General features: G+C 37.1%; 1 protein-coding gene across 1 annotated transcript; it reads right to left on the reverse strand.

The window, feature by feature from the left end:
- Nucleotides 1-8,365: 8,365 nt before the first annotated feature.
- Nucleotides 8,366-9,918, reverse strand: LOC113886188 (protein SET-like). Its single transcript, XM_027532190.1, is given in 2 exon segments — nucleotides 8,366-9,617; nucleotides 9,619-9,918. Coding segments are annotated over 2 exon segments (876 nt in total). The 5' UTR covers nucleotides 9,904-9,918; the 3' UTR covers nucleotides 8,366-9,026.
- Nucleotides 9,919-24,215: the final 14,297 nt, after the last annotated feature.

A 24,215-nucleotide genomic window follows, 5' to 3' on the forward strand; every position in this document is an offset into this window, starting at 1 on the left:
AACAGAAATGAATTAACATGTGTGCTGGGCACACACACAGGGGTACTCGAGGATGAGTAACTGACTCCAAGGGGTGGTTAGAACTTGGGCTTAAATAGCATTTTCACAAAGAACAATAAATTTGTAGAGAAGTTACAAGGTAAAGGAAAAGGGCTTTGAGCTTCTGGGGTGGCAAACTGTGGGAAGGTACTGATAAATATATGAGGAAAACTAATGGAAGACCAGGTCTACTGAGTAATGTTTTTAATGTAGGTTCTTCTGGTGAGGTCTTTGGGCTTAGAAGAGTCTAGAGTTTTTGCCAGTGATTAACTTCTGTCTCTTCTGGGAAAGAAGGGAAAGGAACACATTTACACATTTATGTCCTGATTTTAGGTAAAGAGGGAAAGATTTTTTTACATCTACTTTTTCTCAATAGTCTTGTTTAAAATAATCCTTAATACCAGCATGGTATATTTGGGTAGGATATATTCTGCTGCCATTCAAATCCATACTAAGAACAAAGTTACTGAGAGTACATGAAAATGCAACTCAAATAGGGGCATGGTCAGAAGGACTCATTGACAGCTAATAGGGAAATATGACCAGTTTCCCTGGTAGCTCAGCTGGTAAAGAATCCACCTGCAATGCAAGAGGCCCCCGGTTCGATTCCTGGGTTGGGAAGATGCCCTGGAGGAGGGAACAGCTACCCACTCCAGTATTCTTGCTTGGAAAATCCCACGGATAGAGGAGCCTGGCAGGTATAGTCTATGGGGTCGCAAAGAGTTGGACACAACTAAGTGACCAAGCACAGCACAGGGAAATATGACAAGAAAAATTAGGCTAGGAAATCTGTAATTTCACAGAAAAGCAAGATGACTTGCTTACCTTTTAATATTCATCCAAACAGTTACAGGTTCAACATACATCCACTAAATTCTCACTAAGTTACAGGTGGAGAATTCAAGTTTCACTTGAATGGGATCATTAGGACTTGAAATGGTCTTTTTTCCCCCATTAATATGCACAACTGCATGCCCTAACTAATAAATAAGCTAAGGAGGGTTTGATTGATACTACTTTCTGAAAACTGAGAATCCTAATTAGAACATATCCCTAATTAGAACACTCTGACATCTCCTTGGAGGCAGGACAAGAGTACTTAACAAGCTGACAATCAGTAAAGAATAAATATATTTAATAGTGTAAAACAGACATTAAAGAATATTTATTTTTGGCTAAAACTTGATGGTGGAGAAAAAGGAGCAGAGGGAAAAAGAAGAGGAAATGTATTAGTTGCATCATTGATTATAATGGGGAATTAATAGACACAGTAAGGGAATTTTATAGTTATTATAAAAGCATGTATCATCACAAAAATACAAGCTTTTCTAAGTATCAGCATTTCATACATATAAGGAAGAAGGCAAATCATATAGTTAATGTAAATAAAAAATGAGGTATCATAACATAAAATATTATGACAAAACTAAAGCGAACATTACATAAATGTAATTGTCCTAACTTCTTTATTATTTAAAAAAGTATTAGGCTGGATCATAAAGTAAAATACAAATCCATGTTACATACAAAAACCTAGCTAAAACCAAGTGATTCAGAAAGATGAAAAATAAGACAGTGGCCAAAGATATATTAAGTCAATGCAAACAAATGAACAAATAGTGTGAGTATCAGTTAGAATGGAAGTTAGGCCAAAACTAGTAAGCACCCTTAATAATGTTAAGGGTAAAGTTTACAATGTATATGTGAGAGTTGTGACTCTCTATGTCCTAAGTAAAAAAACAGCAGGACTGCTGCTGCTGCTGCTAAGTCGCTTCAGTCGTGTCCGACTCTGTGCGACCCCATAGACGGCAGCCCACCAGGCGCCCCCGTCCCTGGGATTCTCCAGGCAAGAACACTGGAGTGGGTTGTCATTTCCTTCTCCAATGCATGAAAGTGAAAAGTGAAAGTGAAGTCGCTCAGTAGTGTCCGATTCCTAGCGACCCCATGGACTGCAGCCTACCAGACTCCTCCGTCCATGGGATTTAAAGAAATAAATACACTAATGGAGGAAAACTTTAAGTTACCTTTCTCAGTTCATGATAAAACAAACTTACTGAAAAACAGAAAAAAATTTGCATGATAAATATATAAAACATGTGTATGTGTACAGGTATACATGTAGTTCTGTTTCCAAGAAACTAGAACCACACCTTCTTATTAAGAAGTCAAGACAGCCACATAAATGAATAGGTGTTTGGTCACAAAAGCAAACCTCAATAAACGTTATGTGTTAGAAAGAGTCCAGATAACGTTCTCTAGTGAAGTGAAGGCACTCAGTTGTGTCCGACTCTTTCATGGACTGTAGCCTACAAGGTTCCTCCGTCCATGGGATTCTTCAGGCAAGAATACTGGAGTGGGTTGCCATTTCCTTCTCCAACTGTGTAATTAAACTTAATTACTTAAGTAATTAAGAAAACAAAGGTTCTCTATTACTTGAATATTAAAAGCTATCTGTATTTTTTTTTACTTTTTAATTTATTTTATTTTTTAACTTTACAATATTGTATTGGTTTTACCATATATCAAAAGGTACTTATAGGTAAGAGAAAAATGCAAAATGATAAAGCATCTAGAAAATGGATATGAAACTTTGCAACATTTCACAACTCATGGGATATGTGTACTGTTAAAACAGGAATATAAAGTGTAACTTTAAATACTGTATAATAAATGAAACAATGAAAATAAACTAAGCACTTAATCAGGAAAAATCATAAAATTAATAAAAATAGAGGGTAGGAAAATAGTTTAACATATTGAATTATTAATAGAAAATGAATCAATAAATAGTTTTTCTTTGCAAAACTGATACATTTATTACTATATTTTCTAAATTTAGAAAAAAAAGGGAGGGCAAATACTAAATTTAACAAATATTGGAGAAATAGAAATAGAGGAAATAAAAAAAAATCCAAACTATTTTGTTTTGTTCTATTCTTTTTTTAAAATTTTATTTTATTTTTAAACTTTACAAATTGTATTAGTTTGGCCAAATATCAAAATGAATCTGCCACAGGTATACATGTGTTCCCCATCCTGAACCCTTCTCCCTCCCCAAACCATCCCTCTGGGCCGTCCCAGTGCACCAGCCCCAAGCATCCAGCATCGTGCATCGAACCTGGACTGGCAACTTGTTTCATACATGATATTATACATGTTTCAATGCCATTCTCCCAAATCTTCCCACCCTCTCCCTCTGCAACAGAGTCCATAAGACTGTTCTATACATCAGTGTCTCTTTTGCTGTCTTGTACACAGGGTTATTGTTAGCATCTTTCTAAATTCCATATATATGTGTTAGTATACTGTATTGGTGTTTTTCTTTCTGGCTTACTTCACTCTGTATAATAGGCTCCAGTTTAATCCACCTCATTAGAACTGATTCAAATGTATTCTTTTTAATGGCTGAGTAATACTCCATTGTATATATGTACCACTGCTTTCTTATCCATTCATCTGCTGATGGACATCTAGGTTACTTTCATGTCCTGGCTATTATAAACAGTGCTGTGATGAACACTGGGGTACACGTGTCTCTTTCCCTTCTGGTTTCCTCAGTGTGTATGCCCAGCAGTGGGATTGCTGGATCATAAGGCAGTTCTATTTCCAGTTTTTTAAGGAATCTCCACACTGTTCTCCATAGCGGCTGGACTAGTTTGCATTCCCACCAACAGTGTAAGAGGGTTCCCTTTTCTCCACACCCTCTCCAGCATTTATTATTTGTAGACTTTTGGATCGCAGCCATTCTGACTGGTGTGAAATGGTACCTTATAGTGGTTTTGATTTGTATTTCTCTGATAATGAGTGATGTTGAGCATCTTTTCATGTGTTTGTTAGCTATCTGTATGTCTTCTTTGGAGAAATGTCTATTTAGTTCTTTGGCCCATTTTTTGATTGGGTCATTTATTTTTCTGGAGTTGAGCTGTAGGAGTTGCTTGTATATTTTTGAGATTAGTTGTTTGTCAGTTGCTTCATTTGCTATTATTTTCTCCCATTCTGAAGGCTGCCTTTTCACCTTGCTAATAGTTTCCTTTGATGTGCAGAAGCTTTTAAGTGTTTTGTTCTATTCAAATGGATTAAAAGGCTTGGCTAAAATAGTCCATTTTCTAGGAAAATAATGCTGGAACATATAGGAAACCTGGAGTCCAATTCCATAAAATAAACTTGTCAAGAGTTATATTACAAAAATTACCACTCACAAGTGGTTTCACAGGAGAATTCACCGAAGAACATATAATTCCAATACTATTTAAACTAATCTAAAGCCTAAAAAAAGAAGAAACACTTCAAAATTGTTTTTAAAAGTGTAACACCAATGCCAAAGATACAAAAGAGGACCAACCTCATTTTTGAATATGAATACAAGCATCCAAAATAAAATATTAGCAGATATTTCAGTAAGAGAAAAAACAGAGGTTCATAATATCTAAGCAGAGTTTTTTACATGGGTACATGGATGGTTCAGTATTAGGAAATCTACTCATATTTGTTAATAGAACTAAAGAGAAAACTCTTATGATCAACTCTGCAGATGCTGAGAAGATATCTATTAAAAAAATCATCATCATATAATGTTGACTAAAATCACCTCAAAAAATAGGTCTTTACAGGGACAATCTGAAGTTGGACCGCTCTCTGTCTCTCAGCTAGGACTAAGAACCTTATTGGGGTGTTCCACTTTTATTTCTAGCTATATATATGTGTGTGTGTGTGTATTATATATATATAATGTTCATCAAACTGTTTGCTCTCTTTGGAATAAATTCACAGAGACATTTCATATGTCAAATTTCTTTCTTGGCCCTGAGAATCTTATGCTATATTAGGCAAAATGTAACATTTCACTGTCTTATTGATTTGAATTTATAACTCTTTTTATTTTCTTTTTCCAAGTTCTGGACATACATTCTGGGTTCCATAATTTTAAAAGCAAGAATCATAGTGTATTGTTCAAGGACCAAAGAGCTACCTGCAGCATGAAATTTCTTTGTTTTCTTAATTGGGCAAAACAGCTCCCTGGTGCAAATGAAGATCTTTTATTCCTCTTTGAAAAATGAAAGAAATGTGGCAGAGAAGCTTCCTAACAGTGAACTGAATACTTTCCGTGCAACTTCCACTTGTTTTTAATCTTTTTCAAAGGTAGAAATAATGTGTATTCTCCTGGCTAAAACACATGAGTAAACTGAATTTCAGAGTTAAGAATCTGCTGAAGGTCACCAGAATGTAGCAGATCTTATTTTTAAACTCCACTTTACTTGGCTCCAACTCCTGTGCTTTTATGCACCAATAAACATGGCCTTCTAGAAAAGAATGTGAAAAAAAAAAAAAAGGAATATGAAATAGAGAAATATGAGAGGAACAGAGAGCGAACAATCTGGAGAAATGGTTCTAAGTCAGCATGAAAGAGAGGATAGAGTCAGTGTTGGTGCCCCAAATACAGTTTACTTTGGTTTAGATTCCAAAGTAGAAACTTGTACATGTTCTTAAAAAGTTCGCCTCCAGGGCTGGATGGAAAAAGTCAGCTACAAGAGAATATTTAACCTTGCTTTGTTTTCAAAAATAACTCTCTTGGAGGATGGGTCAACCTCATTCTGGTAATACATCAGAATCTTCAGGGACATTGTGTATAGTAAAAAAAAATTATTGTCACATGATATTGAATACTGAAAGTAAAATATATACAAATAATGTCATAATACAATTTAGTGATATAAAATATTCTGGTGAGAATACACAAAAGATAGAATTTATCCTCTTGACACCATTTATACTAAAAAATGGCAAATAAGGTTACTCCTTATAGTCTTCCCTGTAGCTCAGATGGTAAATAATCTGCCTGCTGTGCAGGAGGCCCAGGTTTGATCCCTGTGTTGGGAAGATCCCCTAGAGAAGGGAATGGCAACCCATTCCAATATTCTTGCCTGGAGAATTCTGTGGACAGTGGAGCCTGGACGGCTACAGTCCATGGGGTCTCAAAGAATCAGAAATGACTGAGTGACCAACACTTTCACTAAGAGGTATATATCAGTGTCTTGGGATTTGTAAAATTTAAATTTTTATCAAATGGTTTACACATACTGCTTTATAGAACATAAATTATATTGCTGAACATTTAAAACTAGTTTTTATGTTCATGACACTTTATACACAACTTTTTACTGTACTACTCTATTCCAGGTATTAGCAATAGAGCAGTAAACAAAAGAAAACAAAAAATACTTGGAGCTTAGATTCTAGATATTTATTACACTGGAATAATTAGTTAATATTTGTGTATGTTATTTACATTGTGATGATCATGTCTCACACATATCTTACACAACATAGTAAGTGTCCAGTAAGTTTTGCAAATTGAATATATTCAACCTGTTTAATTTAATTTTTCTCTAAAAACATCATTTAAAAAAGTTTTTGTTTTAATAATAAACTGAAAATTTTATATAAGAAGTTATGTAAAATCTCTGGTTATACATCCAGGGCCTAAGAAGATGCAGAATATAAATTTTAAGCAAAATTTACTTTTTTAAAAAACAACTTCACTGAGTCACCAGCACAACCTGGTGGTTGCTTAAATGAACTACTTCGTTCAGTGTTTAAAAGTTTTTCTTGTGAGTTGTGTCTCCATTCTTGCATTGATTTGGCTTTTTCTTTTTTTGTATTTAAAAACCACACTAAGAAATTTATGACAATTGTAATTAAAATTTATACAACTTTTTGTAAAACAAATGTAAATATTTTTTAATTTTTAATATAAATTTATTTATTTCAATTGGAGGCTACAATATTGTAGTGGTTTTGCCATAAAAATCCTGTACATATTGGTCCTCTAACAGCAATGTGCTTGGAATATCTGTCTCCTTTCCTAGTTAATTTATTTCTAAGGGCAAGAAGAGTGTTATGAATTTTTTTTTTAATTAGAATCCCTCTTCCTATAGGAACTTAATATTCTGCAAGTTAAAAGTAATTATTGTTTTACTACTTTGCAAAATTTTAAAGGGTTTGTGGATTTTGCAGGTGGTTTGCACTCATTTAATAGAGCCTGGGATTTTGTCACATTCGTGATATTTATAATCTGATTGGCTCTTCTTCCAAGTGACTGTGACTAGAAATAACTGGGAAGAAGCTGAATGACCATTTGCCAGAAATATCTTAAAAGGTATTTTACCATGAATGGGGCCAGTTGTACTAGACAACCTCTGATTCTAAGATTGCAAAACTAATAATGATTCATTAAAAGAGATCATTTTCATCTACTTGTACTTCCACTAGCTAATGCTGGAACTCAACTCCTGTGAAATTTCCACAAGAGCTTCAGGGAGTCTCTGGAAAGGTCTTGGTGAGCTCAGAAACCAGTGGTCTCACAGGCAGCGCACTACTCCTTCCTGCAACCTTCTCTCTGCTATCTTCTCTCACCAGAGCTCATAGACCAGCCTATGGGAGCACAGCCACATTCTCCAAGGCTGTTACCAGCTCCTGACACAGCATTCCACTTCCTCAGTACCTTGTTTCCCATCCCCCACACTCATCTGCTGCTCTGAATGGTGGCCACTTTAATTTTTTTTTCTTTTTTCACATATCTAACAAATTCTTCAATTTGTTGATGTGGTGTATCACACTGATTTGTGGACACTGAAAAATTCTTGCATCCCTGGGATGAATCCCATATCATCATGACGTATGATCTTTCTAATGTATTGTTGAATTCAGATTACTGGTATTTTGTTGAGGATTTTTGCATCTGTGTTCATCAGTGATATTGGCCTGCATCTTTTTTTGTGTGATGTCTCTGTCTGGTTTTGGTATCAGGGTGATGGTGGCCTTATAGAATGAGTTTGGAAGTTTTCCTTCCTCTGCAATTTTCTGGAACAGTTTCGAAATGATAGGGGTTAACTCTTCCCCAAAATGTTTGACAGAATTCACCTGTGAAGCCCTCAGGTCCTGGACTTGTTTGTTGGAAGCTTTTTAATTCATTTCAATTTCAGTGTTTGTAACTGGTCTGTTCATATTTTCTATTTCTTTCTGGTTCAGTCTTGGGAGACTGTACCTTTCTAAGAATTTGTCCATTTATTCCAGGGTGTCCATTTGCTTTCTTCGGCATTGCCTTTATTTATTTATTTATTTTTTTTGTGTACACATTTATTTTTATTGTAACAAAGCAACTTGTACACTTTTAACGTTTAAAACTGAGCATCATCTTTCCTTTCCAGTGAAACAAAAAGAAAAATTTTAAAATAAACAGGAACAAAATTACAATAGAGAATGTCAATTGCAAATAAGATCCTACAGGTTCTGCTGATTCTCCCATCGAGTGGCAGGGCTTAAGTCATCATTAGGAGAGAATTTTATTTTAAAAGTGTCATCTTAAACTGCAAGGATGTCCGTTAAACATCACAATTAAACATGCCAAAGAAGAAGCCATGTTGTCAAAATGCCCACTTAACCCACCCAAACATCTCAAACCCACCCTTTGCTGACCTTCTATAACCCCATTTTTTAAAGTTTTTTTTTTTCTTTTTTTAACAAGAGAAAGTAGACAGATACATGTTGGTAAATGCTAACTGTCCATATTCACATAGAGACACAGTGTAATCTCTGAGCCCAATATACAGAGAAAGGAGGAAAAAAGCTAGAATTCTATGCACTACTACACAGGGGCCTAGCACCCTCCAGCTTCCAGCAGAGCTAAGGGAGCAGAAGGTTTTTCTTTTTTTCCCACAGAGCATGGTGGTGTTGATTCCATAGTTTTTGTTGAGACAGGAAGGGATAAAAATGAATTTGGAACAGAAAGGGGTAGAGATTCTTGTCCCACTGAATTCTGCTCAAGGTATTTCCCCCCCAAATAAGTTGTGAACCATGGTATAAAGGAGAAAAGAGACCTCAAAAACAGGGCGACTGAGCACAAGAGGAGGAAAAAAAAAAAAAAAGACTGCAACTTGCTCCCAGGGACTGGAGAAAATTAAAAAAGGTTGGAATCCATCAGTGTTCCATTAGTCATCTTCTCCTTCATCTTCCTCTCCTTCCTCCCCCTCATCATCATCTTCGTCTTCTTCACCTTCATCCTCATCTCCTTCATCAATGTCTTCCAATCCTTCTTCCTCTTCGTCGTCGTCGTCATCCTCTTCTCCTTCCCCTTCCTCATCATCCATGTCAGGAACCAAGTAGTACTGTAATGGATTTGGCCAAATATCATCTTTGATGACCTCTCCTAACTCATCTGCACCTGCATCAGAATGATCAGTAAACCAGGTGAAGAAGCTTTCTGGTTCCTCATGCTGTCTCTTCCTGCTGGCTTTATTCTGTGTTTGACTTGATCGTTTCGTCAAATCCTTTCCAGATTTCCATTTGATTTCAGTGGACTTTGAAGATGGATCACCACTCTCATTCAGATGAAATTCTTTGGAGAGAATTTTATTTTCGAAGTAAGGGTTTTCATCAAAATAAAAATCTATTCTGTAACCTGATTTAATGTCTTCAAATTCTGTCACTTCAACTCTTGTCAAATAATGCAGCGCCTCTTCATCCTCCTCCCCAAGCAGTGCAGACACTTGTGGATGGTTAACAAATGTTGTTACCCAAAAAATTTGGGATTTTGGCGATCAATTCTGACCTCTTCTGAAAAAATGGTTGGCGGAGTTTGTTATATTTCTGTTCTACTTTCAAAATCTCCTCACTGGCTTGTTCATTAAGTCTGTCTATTTCATTTTGTACTTCATCAATATGTTCAATTGCTTCTTGCTGTTCTTTTTCTTCCTTCGGCAAGTTTGAAGAAGCAGATGCCTCGTCTGGCCTGGAGGCAGGAGTCGGCCTGGCCTTCTTCAGTTTCTTCGCTTGGGGTGGAAGAGAAGACTGGTGTTTGGGGGCCATGCTGGGGAAAAAAAGCCAAGAATCCTCCCAGGGGAAGAGAGAGGAACTGCGAGCTCAGAGAACTCCGGCATTGCCTTTAATTGCACTCATCTCGCACGCTAGTAAAGTAATGCTCAAAAGTCTCCAAGCTAGGCTTCAGCAATATGTGAACCGTGAACTTCCTGATGTTCAAGCTGGTTTTAGAACAGGCAGAGGAACCAGAGATCAAATTGCCAACATCTGCTGGATCATAGAAAAAGCAAGAGAGTTCCAGAAAAACATCTATTTCTGCTTTATTGACTATGCCAAAGCCTTTGACTGTGTGGATCACAATCAACTGTGGAAAATTCTGAAAGAGATGGGAATACCAGACCACCTGATCTGCCTCTTGAGAAATTTGTATGCAGGTCAGGAAGCAACAGTTAGAACTGAACATGGAACAACAGACTGGTTCCAAATAGGAAAAGGAGTTCGTCAAGGCTGTATATTGTCACCCTGCTTATTTAACTTATATGCAGAGTACATCATGAGAAATGCTGGACTGGAAGAAACACAAGCTGGAATCAAGATTGCCGGGAGAAATATCAATCACCTCAGATATGCAGATGACACCACCCTTATGACAGAAAGTGAAGAGGAACTCAAAAGCCTCTTGATGAAAGTGAAAGTGGAGAGTGAAAAAGTTGGCTTAACACTCAACATTCAGAAAACTAAGATCATGGCATCCGGTCCCACCACTTCATGGGAAATAGATGGGGAAACAGTGGAAACAGTGTCAGACTTTATTTTTCTGGGCTCCAAAATCACTACAGATGGTGACTGCAGCCATGAAATTAAAAGACGCTTACTCCTTGGAAGGAAAGTTATGACCAATCTAGATAGCATATTCAAAAGCAGAGACATTACTTTGCCAACAAAGGTTCGTCTAGTCAAGACTATGGTTTTTCCTGTGGTCATGTATGGATGTGAGAGTTGGACTGTGAAGAAGGCTGAGGGCCAAAGAATTGATACTTTTGAACTGTGGTGTTGGAGAAGACTCTTGAGAGTCCCTTGGACTGCAAGGAGATCCAAACAGTCCATTCTGAAGGAGATCAGCCCTGGGATTTCTTTGGAAGGAATGATGCTAAAGCTGAAACTCCAGTACTTTGGCCACCTCATGCGAAAAGTTGACTCATTGGAAAAGACTCTGTTGCTGGGAGGGATTGGGGGCAGGAGGAGAAGGGGACGACAGAGGATGAGATGGCTGGATGGCATCACTGACTCGATGGACGTGAGTCTGGGTGAACTCTGGGAGTTGGTGATGGACAGGGAGGCCTGGAGTGCTGCGATTCATGGGGTCGCAAAGAGTCGGACACGACTGAGCGACTGATCTGATCTGTCCATTTGCTTGGCATACAGTTGGTTGCAGTAGTCTCACGATCCTTTGTAATTCTGTGGTCATTTGTAACTTTTCTTTTTTCATTTCACATTTTATTGATTTGTATCTTCTCCCTTTTTTTCTTGATGAGTCTGGCTAAAGGTTTATTAATTTTATTTCTTTTCAAAAAACTAGCTTTTAGTTTCATTGATCTTTGAAATTATTTTTTGTCTCTTTCATTTATTTCTGCTCTGATCCTTATAATTTCTTTCCTTCTACTAACTTTAGGTTTTGTTATTCCTTCTTTCTCTTGTTTTATATGTAAGGTTAAGTTGTTTATTTGAGATTTTTCTTGTTTCTTGAGATAAGATTGTATTACTATAAACTTCCCACTTAGAACTGCTTTTGCTGCAACCAATAGGTTTTGGACCATTGCACTTTCCAACAACAACCAAAAAAACCCAGATAGGTATTTTCTGATTTCCTCTTTGATTACTTCAGTGATCCACTGGTTGTTTAGTAGCATACTGATTGGCTGCCACGTGTTTGTGTTTTTATAGTTTTTTTTTTTCTTATAGTTTATTTCTAATCTCATTGAGTTGTGATCAGAAAAGATGCTTGATATGATATCAAATTTCTTAAATTTACCAAGGCATGCCTGTGGCCCAGTATGTGGTCAATCCTGGAGAACGTTCCATGTGCACTTAAGAATGTGTAGTTTGCTACTTTTGGATGAGATGCTGTATAAGTATCAATTAAGTTCAACTTGCCTAAAGGGTCATTTAAGACCCGTGCTTCCTTATTAGTTATCTGTATGGATGATCTGTCCATTGATGAAGGTGGGGTGCCAAAGTCCCCCAATATTATTGTGTTACCATCAATTTGTCCCATTATGGTTGTATTTGCCTTACATATTGAGGTGCTCCTATGTCAGATGCATATATATTTACAACTGTTATGTCTTCTCTTGGATTGATCCCTTGATCATTATGTCGTGTTCTTTTTTTTTGTCTCTTATAATTGTCTTTGTTTTAAAGTCTATTTTGTCTGATATGAGTATTGCTATTTCAGCTTTCTTTTGATTTCCATTTGTGTGGAACAACTTCTTCCATCCCCATACTTTCAATCTGTGTATGTCCCTAGGTCTGAGGTGGGTCTCTTGTAGACAGCGCATATACAGGTCTTATTTTTGTACCAACCCAGCCAGTCTATGTCTTTTGGTTGGTGCATTTAATCCATTTACATTTAAGGTAATTATTAATATGTATGATCCTATTACCACTCTCTTAATTGTTTTGGGTTTGTTTTTGTAGATCTTTTCCTTCTCTTGTATTTCCTACCTATAGAAGTTCCTTTGGTATTTGTTGTAAAGCTCATTTGGCGAATTCTCTCAACTTTTGCTTGCCTGGAAAGCTTTTGATTTCTCCATCAAATTTGAATGAGAGCCTTGCTGGATAGAGTATTCTTGGTTGTAGGTTCTTCCTTTTCATCACTTTAAATATATATATATATATATATATCTTGCCACCTTCTGGTTTGTAGAATTTCTCCTGAGAAGTCAGCTGTTAACCTTATGGAGTTCCCTTGTATGTTATTTGCTATTTTTCCCTTGTTGCTTTTAATATTTTATCTTTGTCTTAAATTCTTGTCAATTTGATTATTATGTGTCTTGACATGTTCATCCTTGAGTTTATCTTGCCTGGGACTCTCTGTACTTCCTGGACTTGGTTGACTGTTTGCTTTCCCATGTTAGGGAAGGTTTCGGCTACTATTACTTCATATATTTTCTTGGATCATTTCTCTCTCTCTTCTTCCTCTGAGACCCCTATAATGTGAATGTTGGTCTGTTTAGTGTTTTCCCAGAGGTTTCTCAGGTTATTTTCAGTTCTTTTCATTGTTTTTCTTTTTTTTTAAATTTAAATTAATTTATTTTAATTGGAGGCTAATTACTTTACAATATTGTATTGGTTTTGCCGTACATCGACATGAATCCACCACGGGTATACACGTGTTCCCAATCCTGAACCCCCTCCCACCTCCTTCCCTGTACCATCCCTCTGGGTCATCCCAGTGCACCAGCCCAGAGCATCCTGTATCTTGCATCAAACCTGGACTGGTGATTCTTTTCTTATATGATATTATACATGCTTCAATGCCATTCTCCCAAATCATCCCACCCTCTCCCTCTCCCACAGAGTCCAAAAGACTGTTCTATACATCTGTGTCTCTTTTGCTGTCTCACATACAGCGTTATCATTACCATCTTTCTAAATTCCATATATATGCATTAGTATACTGTATTGGTGTTTTTCTTTCTGGCTTACTTCACTCTGTATAATCGGCTCCAGTTTCATCCACCTCATTAGAACGGATTCAAGTGTATTCTTTTTCCATTGTGTATATGTACCACTGCTTTCTTATCCATTCATCTGCTGATGGACATCTAGGTTGCTTCCATGTCCTGGCTATTATAAACAGTGCTGTGATGAACATTGGGGTACATGTGTCTCTTTCATTTCTGGTTTCCCCAATGTGTATGCCCAACAGTGGGATTGCTGGATCATAAGGCAGTTCTTGGAGAAGGCAATGGCACCCCACTTCAGTACTCTTGCCTGGAAAATCCCATGGACGGAGGAGCCTGGTAGGCTGCAGTCCATGGGGTCGCTAAGAGTCAGATATGACTGAGCGACTTCCCTTTCACTTTTCACTTTTACGCATTGGAGAAGTGAGAGGGTAACAGGCAGGAAGGCCAGGGGTCTCCAAATAGAGGAAATAGCCTGCAAATGTCAGACATTTTTATCTCTCTTAAGCGGCAGGAGGAAACAAACTAGCAATATTTTTTCCTTCTCTATACAAATTTAAAGGGAGGTTTCTCTTAAAATACTGTGTTGCCATAATGACACCCGGTTTCGCCTGAAGTTAGCTATTCTCGAGCCTAGAGATAACCAATGCCTTTTTCTTATGGAAATGTTTGTCTTAAGCTATGCTAATGTACTATGCCTTTACCCCAAACTCTGTCTCCAAGTCGGTTCCGCCTCTTGGCCCAGAACCTACTTGACAAACCAGTATGGATATTGTTCCCCTAATCTTTGTAAATGAAACTATTTGTATGGTGGTCTGCCCTTCTTCAAGATTCAAGTTAATCATTTTATGGCCCAGGATAAACCATTTGGTGCCAAGATTATTCCAAAATGCATCTTATGGGTGAGGGGCCTGGTGCCATTCTGAATTTTAAGACATTCCTTTCTTTCATTAACAGACTGCTTGTGACTATATAACATCCAGCTAAAGACTAGCAGGGGGGTACTCTTTCTGCCCCCTTCTGATGCCTATGTCAGAAGCTTTCTCTATCTCCTTTATACTTCAATAAAACTTTATTACACAAAAGCTCTGAGCGATCAAGCCTCGTCTCTGGCCCCGGATTGAATTCTTCTCCTCCGGGGGCCAAGAATCCTGGTGTATTCGTGTGATTCAACAACAACCTTTCAGAAGGAAATGGCAACCCACTTCATTGTTCTTGCCTGGAGAATCCCAAGGACGGGGGAGCCTCATGGGCTTCCATCTATGGGGTCACACAGAGTCAGACACGATTGAAGTGACTTAGCAGTAGCAGGAGTAAGGCAGTTCTATTTCCAGTTTTTTAAGGAATCTCCATACTGTTCTCCATAGTGGCTGTACTAGTTTGCATTCCCACCAACAGTGTCAGAGGGTTCCCTTTCCTCCACACCCTCTCCAGCATTTATTGCTTGTAGACTTTTGGATCGCAGCCATTCTGACTGGCATGAAATGGTACCTCATTGTGGTTTTGATTTGCATTTCTCTGATAATGAGTGATGTTGAGCATCTTTTCATGTGTTTGTTAGTCATCTGTATGTCTTCTTTGGAGAAATGTCTATTTAGTTCATTGGCCCATTTTTTGATTGGGTCGTTTATTTTTCTGGAATTGAGCTGCATGGGCTGCTGGTATATTTTTTATATTAGTTGTCAGTTGCTTCATTTGCTATTATTTTCTCCCATTCTGAAGGCTGTCTTTTCACCTTGCTTAGAGTTTCCTTTGTTGTGCAGAAGCTTTCAATTTTAATTAGGCCCTATTTGTTTATTTTTGCTTTTATTTCCAATATTCTGGGAGGTGGGTCATAGAAGATCCTGCTGTGATGTATGTCGGAAAGTGTTTTGGCTATGTTCTCCTCTAGGAGTTTTATAGTTTCTGGTCTTATGTTGATATCTTTAATCCATTTGGAGTTTATTTTTGTGTATGGCATTAGAAAGTGTTCTAGTTTCATTCTTCTACAAGTGGTTGACCAGTTTTCTCAGCACCACTTGTTAAAGAGATTGTCTTTTCTCCATTGTATATTCTTGCCTCCTTTGTCAAAGATAAGGTGTCCATAGGTGCGTGGATTTATCTCTGGGCTTTCTATTTTGTTCCATTGATCTATATTTCTGTCTTTGTGCCAGTACCATACTGTCTTGATGACTGTGGCTTTGTAGTAGAGCTTGAAGTCAGGCAGGTTGAATCCTCCAGTTCCATTCTTTCTCAAGATTGCTTTGGCTATTCAAGGTTTTTTGTATTTACATACAAATTTTGACATTATTTGTTCTAGCTCTGTGAAAAATACCATTGGTAGCTTGATAGGGATTGCATTGAATCTATAGATTGCTTTGGGTAGTATACTCATTTTCACTATATTGATTCTTCCAATCCATGAACATGATATATTTCTCCATCTATTAGTGTCCTCTTAGATTTCTTTCACCAGTATTTTATAGTTTTCTATATATAGGTCTTTAGTTTCTTTAGGTAGATATATTCCTAAGTATTTTATTCTTTTTGTTGTAATGGTGAATGGGATTGTTTCCTTAATTTCTCTATTTTCTCATTATTAGTGTATAGGAATGCAAGGGATTTCTGTATGTTGATTTTATATCCTGCAACTTTACTATATTCATTGATTAGCTCTAGTAATTTTCTGCTGGAGTCTTTAGGGTTTTCTATGTAGAGGATCATGTCATCTGCAAGTGTGAGAGTTTTACTTCTTCTTTTCCAATTTGGATTCCTTTTATTTCTTTTTCAGCTCTGATTGCTGTGGGCAAAACTTCCAAAACTATGTTGAATAGTAGTGGTGAAAGTTGGCACCCTTGTCTTGTTCCTGACTTTAGGGGAAATGCTTTCAATTTTTCACCAGTGAGGATAATGTTTGCTGAGTGTTTGTCATATATAGCTTTCATTATGTTGAGGTATGTTTCTTCTATGGCTCCTTTCTGGAGGGTTTTTATCATAAATGGATGTTGAATTTCATCAAAGGCTTTCTCTGCGCCTATTGAGATAATCATATGGCTTTTTTTTTTTTTTTTTCAATTTGTTAATGTGGTGTATTACATTGATTGATTTGTGGATATTGAAGAATCCTTGCATCCCTGGGATAAAGCCCACTTGGTCATGATCTTTTTAATGTGTTTTTGGATTCTGATTGCTAGAATTTTGTTAAGAATTTTTGCATCTATGTTCATCAGTGATATTGGCCTGTAGTTTTCTTTTTTTGTGGCATCTTTGTCAGGTTTTGGTATTAGGGTGATGGTGGCCTCATAGAATGAGTTTGGACGTTTACCTTCCTCTGCAATTTTCTGGAAGAGTTTGAGTAGGATAGGTGTTAGGTCTTCTCTAAATTTATGGTAGAATTCAGCTGTGAAGCTGTCTGGACCTGGGCTTTTGTTTGCTGGAAGATTTTTGATTACAGTTTCAATTTCCGTGCTTGTGATGGGTCTGTTAAGATTTTCTATATCTTCCTGGTTCAGTTTTGGAAAGTTGTACTTTTCTAAGAATTTGTCCATTTCTTCCTCGTTGTCCATTTTATTGGCATATAATTGCTGATAGTACTCTCTTATGATCCTTTGTATTTCTGTGTTGTCTGTTGTGATCTCTTCATTTTCATTTCTAATTTTATTGATTTGATTTTTCTCCCTTTGTTTCTTGATGAGTCTGGCTAATGGTTTGCAATTTTATTTATCCTTTCAAAGAACCAGCTTTTGGCTTTGTTGATTTTTGTTATGGTCTCTTTTGTTTCTTTTGCATTTATTTCTGCCCTAATTTTTAAGATTTCTTTCCTTCTACTAACCCTGGGGTTTTTCATTTTTTCCCTTTTCTAGTTGCTTTAGGTGTAGAGTTAGGTTATTTATTTGACTTTTTTCTTGTTCATTGTTTTTCTTTATTCTGTTCCATGGCAATAATTTCCACCATCCTGTATTCCAGGTCACTTATCCATTCTTTTTTCTCAATTATGCTTCTATTGATTCCTTCTGGTGTAGTTTTCAACTCAGTTATTGTATTGGTCATCTCTGTTTGTTTTGCTCTTTAGTTCTTCTAGAGCTTTATTAAATATTTCTTGCATGTTCTCAATCTTTGCCTCCATTCTTTTTCTGAAATCTTGGATCATCGTCATTATCGTTATTCTGAATTCTTTTCTGGAAGGTTGCCTATGTCCACTTCATTCAGTTGTTTTTCTGAGTTTTTATCTTGTTCCTTCATCTGAGACATAATCCTTTGCATTCTCATTTTGATTAACTTTCTGTGATTGTGGTTTTCATTCTGGCAGTGAGAGGATTGTAATTCTTGCTTCTATTGTCTGCCCTCTGGGGGATGAGGCTATGTAAGAGAAAATCTGATGTGGGTTTCAGGATCTTCACAATAGTGAGAAACTCCAGTGGTATTCTGTTCTCTAGTTTGTGGGCTACTGGACCCAGAAGGTACAGGATTTGATTTTATCATGATTGCATCCCTCCTCCTGTCTTGTTGCAGCTTCTCCTTTGTTGGTGGGTTCAAGTGTCTTCCTGTCAATGGTTGTTCAATAGTTGTGATTTTGGTGCTCAGCCATCTTCCCAGTGGGCCCATCTAGAATCTTCAGAATCCCCTGGTGTATTTGGGTAGCATTATTAGTGGGGAAATGTATTCAGATAGGAGCAACATGCACATAGGATGCTTAACAGTATGTGTGAAGAACAGAATAAAACTTAAGAAAGCTATTCAAGTATGTACAGTGTTGCCTGAGTGAAGTCAATGTTGCTCAGTCATGTCTGACTCTTTGTGACCTCACTGTAGTCTACTAGGCTCCTCTGTTCATGGAATTCTCCAGGCAAGTATACTGGAGTGGGTAGCTGTTCCCTTCTCCAGGGCATCTTCCAAACCCAGGGATCAAACTCAGGTCTTCCACATTGCAGGTAGATTCTTTACCATCTGAGTCACCAGGGAAGCCCCAAGAACACTGGCCTATACCTTCTCCAGGGGATTTTCCTGACTCAGGAATCAAACCAGGATCTCCTGAATTGCAGGCAGATTCTTTATCAGCTGAGCTACGAGGGGAGCCCTACAATATTGATTACATTGATATTGTTCATCTTGAGTTACATTCAAGATAATAAAAAAATTAATCTAAATGGGTGATATCTTAAGATTTTAGTTTCAAGGAGAATATAATTTAAAAAAATTCCCTTAAATGATTTAATTTCTATTTCTGAGATAAAACCCTGTATCTTTTAAAAAATTAAACCTTTTAAAATAGTAGATTCATATGCAGTTATTAAAGTAATACAGGGATGCTGTGTACCTTCTATTCAACTTCACCCAATGGTAACACCTTAAGACTATAATATAGCAGCACAACCAGAATATTGATACTGATACAATGCATTGACCTTATTCAGACTTCTCAGTCTTACTTTGATTCATTCATATATGTGTATATATATAGTTCTATACAAGTTTTGTCACATATATAGGTTTGTATGTTCAATACCTCAGTATTTCAATATACAGATTTATCACCACAAAGATCTCTTGTGATGTTCTTAATTTGTTATATTTATCTTCCTCCTTAAACTTCATTCCCAGCTTTTAACTCTAGTCCTTAAGCCACTAGTCTGCTGTCTATATTACTTTTCATTTAATTAATATCATTTAAATGGAACAATACAATATTTAACATTTTGAGACTGACTCTTTTCACTTAGTGTAATTCCCTTGAAATTCATCTCGACTATTACCTGTGTCAATAGTTCATCCATAATTCTGTGTGAAGATGTTTTCCTTGCTTTGGGGTGCATCCCCAAGGTTGTAACTGCTAGGTAGTCACATGTTCAGTTTTAGAAGGAACTAACAAATTGTTTTCCAGAGTGATTTTAACATTTTATATTCCTACCCTGAATTTATGATTGTTCTAGTTTTTCTGTATCACTGTCAACATTTGGTTCTGTCACTGTTTTTCATTTTAGAAATTCTGATAAATATGCAATGCTATTTCATTGTGGTTTTAATTGTATCATTGGAAGGACTGATGTTGAAGCTGAAACTCCAATACTTTGGGCACCTGATGTGAAGAGCTGATTCATTTGAAAAGACCCTGATGCTGGGAAAGATTGAGGGCAGGAGGAGAAGGGGACGACAGAGGATCAGATGGTTGGATGGCATCACTGACTCTATGGATATGGGTTTGGGTGGACTCTGGGAGTTGGTGATGGACAGGGAGGCCTGGCATGCTGTGGTTCATGGGGCCGCAAAGAGTCGGGCATGACTGAGTGGCTGAACTGAACTGAACTGATGATGCTCAACATCTTTAAGACCTTCCTCACCTTCAGTGAAATGTCTATTCATATCTTTTTCTCATTTTCTACTTCTTTACATTTTGAGTATTTTTAAAAAATATATAATCTTGATATTTTTGTGAGATTTTATGCTTGCAAATATTTTATCTTTATCTCCTCTTCTTTTTATCTTTTGAACAGGGTATTTGACTGAGCCAAATCATTTAATTTTGGTGAGTTCAAATTTGCAAGTTTTTCCTTTTATAGACTGTGCTTTTGATGCCAAGTCTTAAAAATCTATGCTTAGCCCTAAATCTTAAAGGTTTCCCCCTCATCTGTGTTCTTTAAGCCAGTTAAATGAGTTTAATATCATTGGGCTTTTGTCTTAACCTCCAACTCGCTATCTTAGTTAGAAGAGAAAGTTTCAAAAACAGGTGCTGTAAGATCAAAATCTTCCAAGCAGATTTTCTTGGTGATCTTAGCTAATAGTTTACTTTTCCTCTTCTATGGTTATTAGGAGACTATGAGTCAGAGAAAATCCCACCATGAACTCCATAGGGCAAACACCCATTATCATTAACTTTCATAATGAAATAAATTATTTGGTGCTTTTCATTTGTAATTCTGATGATATTTGGGAAAGATTAGGTGATACCAAAAACAACAACAACAACAAAAACCAAAAAAGCAAAAAAACAACCCAGAAAAACACAAAATCTTCTCTCCTTTAAAAAAGAAGCAATATTAATCACAAATGAAAAAGGGTCACTTTTATCTGAGTGAAACCAAATTGCTTCCTTCATGGACTGACTTTTCTTAATCATATTTTGATGTATTTTCTGTTTGATATAATTAGAGAAACAGGATATTTCATAACTACAATTCCTCATCATAGTGTGAGTTCATGAATGTAGGGAACTCTGTTTTGTTCTGTATTATATCTCACATGTAGCATCTACTATGATAGGTGTTCAAAAGTTTTTTGTAGAATGATTGAATTAATCAATCAATGAGTATTAGCACTAATTATTTAGGAGAGTCATCACTGCAAGAAAGATCAGAGCAGTGAATTCATTTAGTGTTCTGTTTCTAAATAATAGAGGTATAGTGAAAACAGCATGAGTTTTTTCAGGCTAGTAACCCTGGAGATGGAGAAGGCAATGGCACCCCACTCCAGTACTCTTGCCTGGAAAATCCCATGGACAGGGGAGCCTGGTAGGCTGTAGTCCATGGGGTCGCTAGGAGTCGGACAAGACTGAGCGACTTCACTTTCACTTTTCACTTTCATGCATTGGAGAAGGAAATGGCAACCCACTCCACTGTTCTTGCCTGGAGAATTCCAGGGACGGGGGAGCCTGATGGGCTGCCATCTATGGGGTCGCACAGAGTCAGACACGACTGAAGTGACTTAGCAGCAGCGACCCTGGAGAGGGAGGCATCTCTCCATGCTTTCCTGTAACACACAGTCTCAAGTTCTGAGGTTCGTGTTCTGCTGGTTCATCTATATTCATTTTGATAGCATTCTTTAGGCAGGTTGATAAGTAGTCCAAGGCCCTTAGGGAGGTATACATTCTGTAGCAGGCCTTGTCCAAGTTATAATATACCTTGCTCAAAGGCATGTTCTTTTCTCCTTAACAGGAATTTGTTCCTTTTGGTCAATCTTGTGCTGATGTTATCTCAAGATGTATGCCGTGGGAAATGGGTCTGGTAAAACTTTTACAACCTTGAAGCATTCTTTTAATCTATTGTTAGTAGCTGACTAGAAGGTATATAAAGCTCTGCTCAAGTTAACCATGACTGTGGCAGTGGGGGAGGGCGGTATTTTTTTACCCCCTTCTGATGTCTATGTCAGAAGTTTGTTTATCTATTTTCAATAAACTCTCCTTCCTCACTACAAGCCTTGAGTGGTCACTGCTAACTGTCCAGCTCTGTGAGGAAATTCCTCTTCCTCAATAGGGGCTGTGAGCTTGGGTATGACACATACCCTGACCTCATCTCATCCAGGTTGGTTTCAGCTTCTGAGCTGAAAGTAAACCAAAATGGGCAACATGGGTATTTACACCCATCAATCAGAGATATTTGCTCTATTCCTAAACTCAATATTCGGGGGGTTTATGTTAAATCTCTGAGTCTTCATCCTCTTTGGCCTGCTGCAATCTCCCCTAGCTTCTTCTATTGATGCCCAGCCTAAGTTTTGGACACCTGACTATATTACAGCTTCTGCTGCAACTGAGTAGATCCTTACCCTAAATTCTAGGCCACACCTTAGACATCATCCAAAATGAATTGCTGTTAACGTTTTATTATATTTCCTTTCAATCCTAATTTTTAATTGCCATATAAATTCCACTTCATGCTTATGCTCTCTCTGGAGTGCTTCATACTTTGTCATCTTCATGCTTTTCTTTCTTGAATGTGCTCTCCTTGTCCTGCTCCCACACTTTTCATCCAATAATACACACTTCTACTTTTGTTCAGTTAACTCATTTCCTTCTTCTAGTCTCTGTTTGAATGTTACTTTCTTCATTAAGTCTCCCAGCCTCTTAAGCCAATCTCATGCTTGGGTACCAATGTACCTATTATCCTGTGGCTATAAGTGTTTGTTAGGTTCCAGCACAGACTATCAGATCCTTTAGGGCAAGGGACATGTTTAAATTATTTGTCATTGTATCAAGATGTCAGGGGTGTTTTTGTTATGTATGCAACAAGTTTCTAACCTGGGAAATATACAGGAGAGAAGAGTGTGGAGCTGAGAGCCAATGAGCAATGAGTTCTTGCTGTTTTGTTGATTCTTTTCTATTCTAAATTTAATCCTAAATAAACATTGTGGGCTCCACAGTCCATGGTGAGTTAAGTCCACATTATGCTGAATTTCACTGAGCACCAAACTGCCACAGTGCTATCACCAAACATCCTGAGAATGGGATTTGAAAGTAGGTTAAATTAGACAATCCAGGTGAATTGTCTTTTTGATACTCATAGTTTTTAATATAAGCAACATTTGCATGTAACTCATCTCTAACAGTTTCTAGCGGCAAAACCCCCAAATTGTAGCAGATGAGGTTTATGTTACATGAAAAAGACTCATTATTGGGAAAGATGATATTATTACTTGCCAGAGAAGGAAGCTGGAAGTTTCTCTTTTGATAAGTGAGGTACAGAGGAGGTTATAAAAACTATCACTTTTGATTATTACTTATGAATCAGAACACCTTAAAGCCAGTTTTCACAATGTTTAATTTTTCATATACTGTACATACTTTTTGCCAGTTTTTCCATGATTTGGCATGTATGAATGCAGGAGAAAATACCATTCTCAGGGTTTATGTTGATAAGCAAGTGACCCTAGGAATTTATAAAAAGAACACTGAGGTTGTAGGCAGTCGGTGTGAGACTGTAAAACTACACTTGGAGAAAAGGCAGAACCAAGGCAACCCAGAGGCCAGGGGCAGGGCATATTTCAGCAGAAACAGTCTTGACACAATGCCACACCCCTGCTCTTTACAATTGACATGGGCCCTGGCTACTGCTGCAGCCACCAAAATAGTTCTCAACTGTCTCACTGCATTCACATCATTCCCATTCAGGTTAATTTCTCAGGTGGAAGCATGCAACTAGGTCAGTGTGTCTCTTTTCTGTGAGCCTAGAGATAGAGGGGAGGTGTTTTTCTCCTACATGGATTTGATAGTAGGAAGCTGGGCAGTGAATCTTTTCAACATGACAGTGAATGGAAGCTTATCCTCCAAGATACATGCCTACGCATTTGTTTTCTCATATTTATTGAAACAGTGAACTTATATTTTCAACTCGTTAGTGGTTTATTTACATAATATTCAATATGACATTTGGGAGTGGAACACTTCCTGTTTTTTCTTTGCATGTGATTAAACTGATGCCAAGAAAATTCAGGTCATTTTCCTTTAACTTGTTTCAATCTGTCTTCATATTTTCAAGATGCTTTTTATCTCTGGCAGGAGCATTGGATACTGGGGGAACCAAACAGTAAGCCAGCTGGCAAAGTAGAAAAATAATATCCAGAAGCTTAGCCCCAGCATCATGAAAAAAAGTATAGAAGGAGGTATTTGTACCAAGAAGCAATTTAACACACTAAAAGAAATATATTCCATTAGGGCAACTGGACAATAATCATTAAATAGTCATATATATATATGTGTGTGTGTGTATGTATTCTTAGGCTTAATAAATGCACTCTAAAATTTTTTTACACATGACTAACAATTTATGTATTGGTTTATTAATTTCAAATTTTCAGGTAATAACAAAAGACTTGGATTAACCTAGTTATCTATCAGAAAGAGACTGATCAAATACACTTTCGGGCATTTGTACAAAAATTTTTACATAGGTGTATTAAAAATTAATACTATATATTTGCTATATATTA

This window comes from Bos indicus x Bos taurus, chromosome 29 (genome assembly GCF_003369695.1).
Source record: "Bos indicus x Bos taurus breed Angus x Brahman F1 hybrid chromosome 29, Bos_hybrid_MaternalHap_v2.0, whole genome shotgun sequence".
Taxonomy (NCBI): domain Eukaryota; kingdom Metazoa; phylum Chordata; class Mammalia; order Artiodactyla; family Bovidae; genus Bos; species Bos indicus x Bos taurus.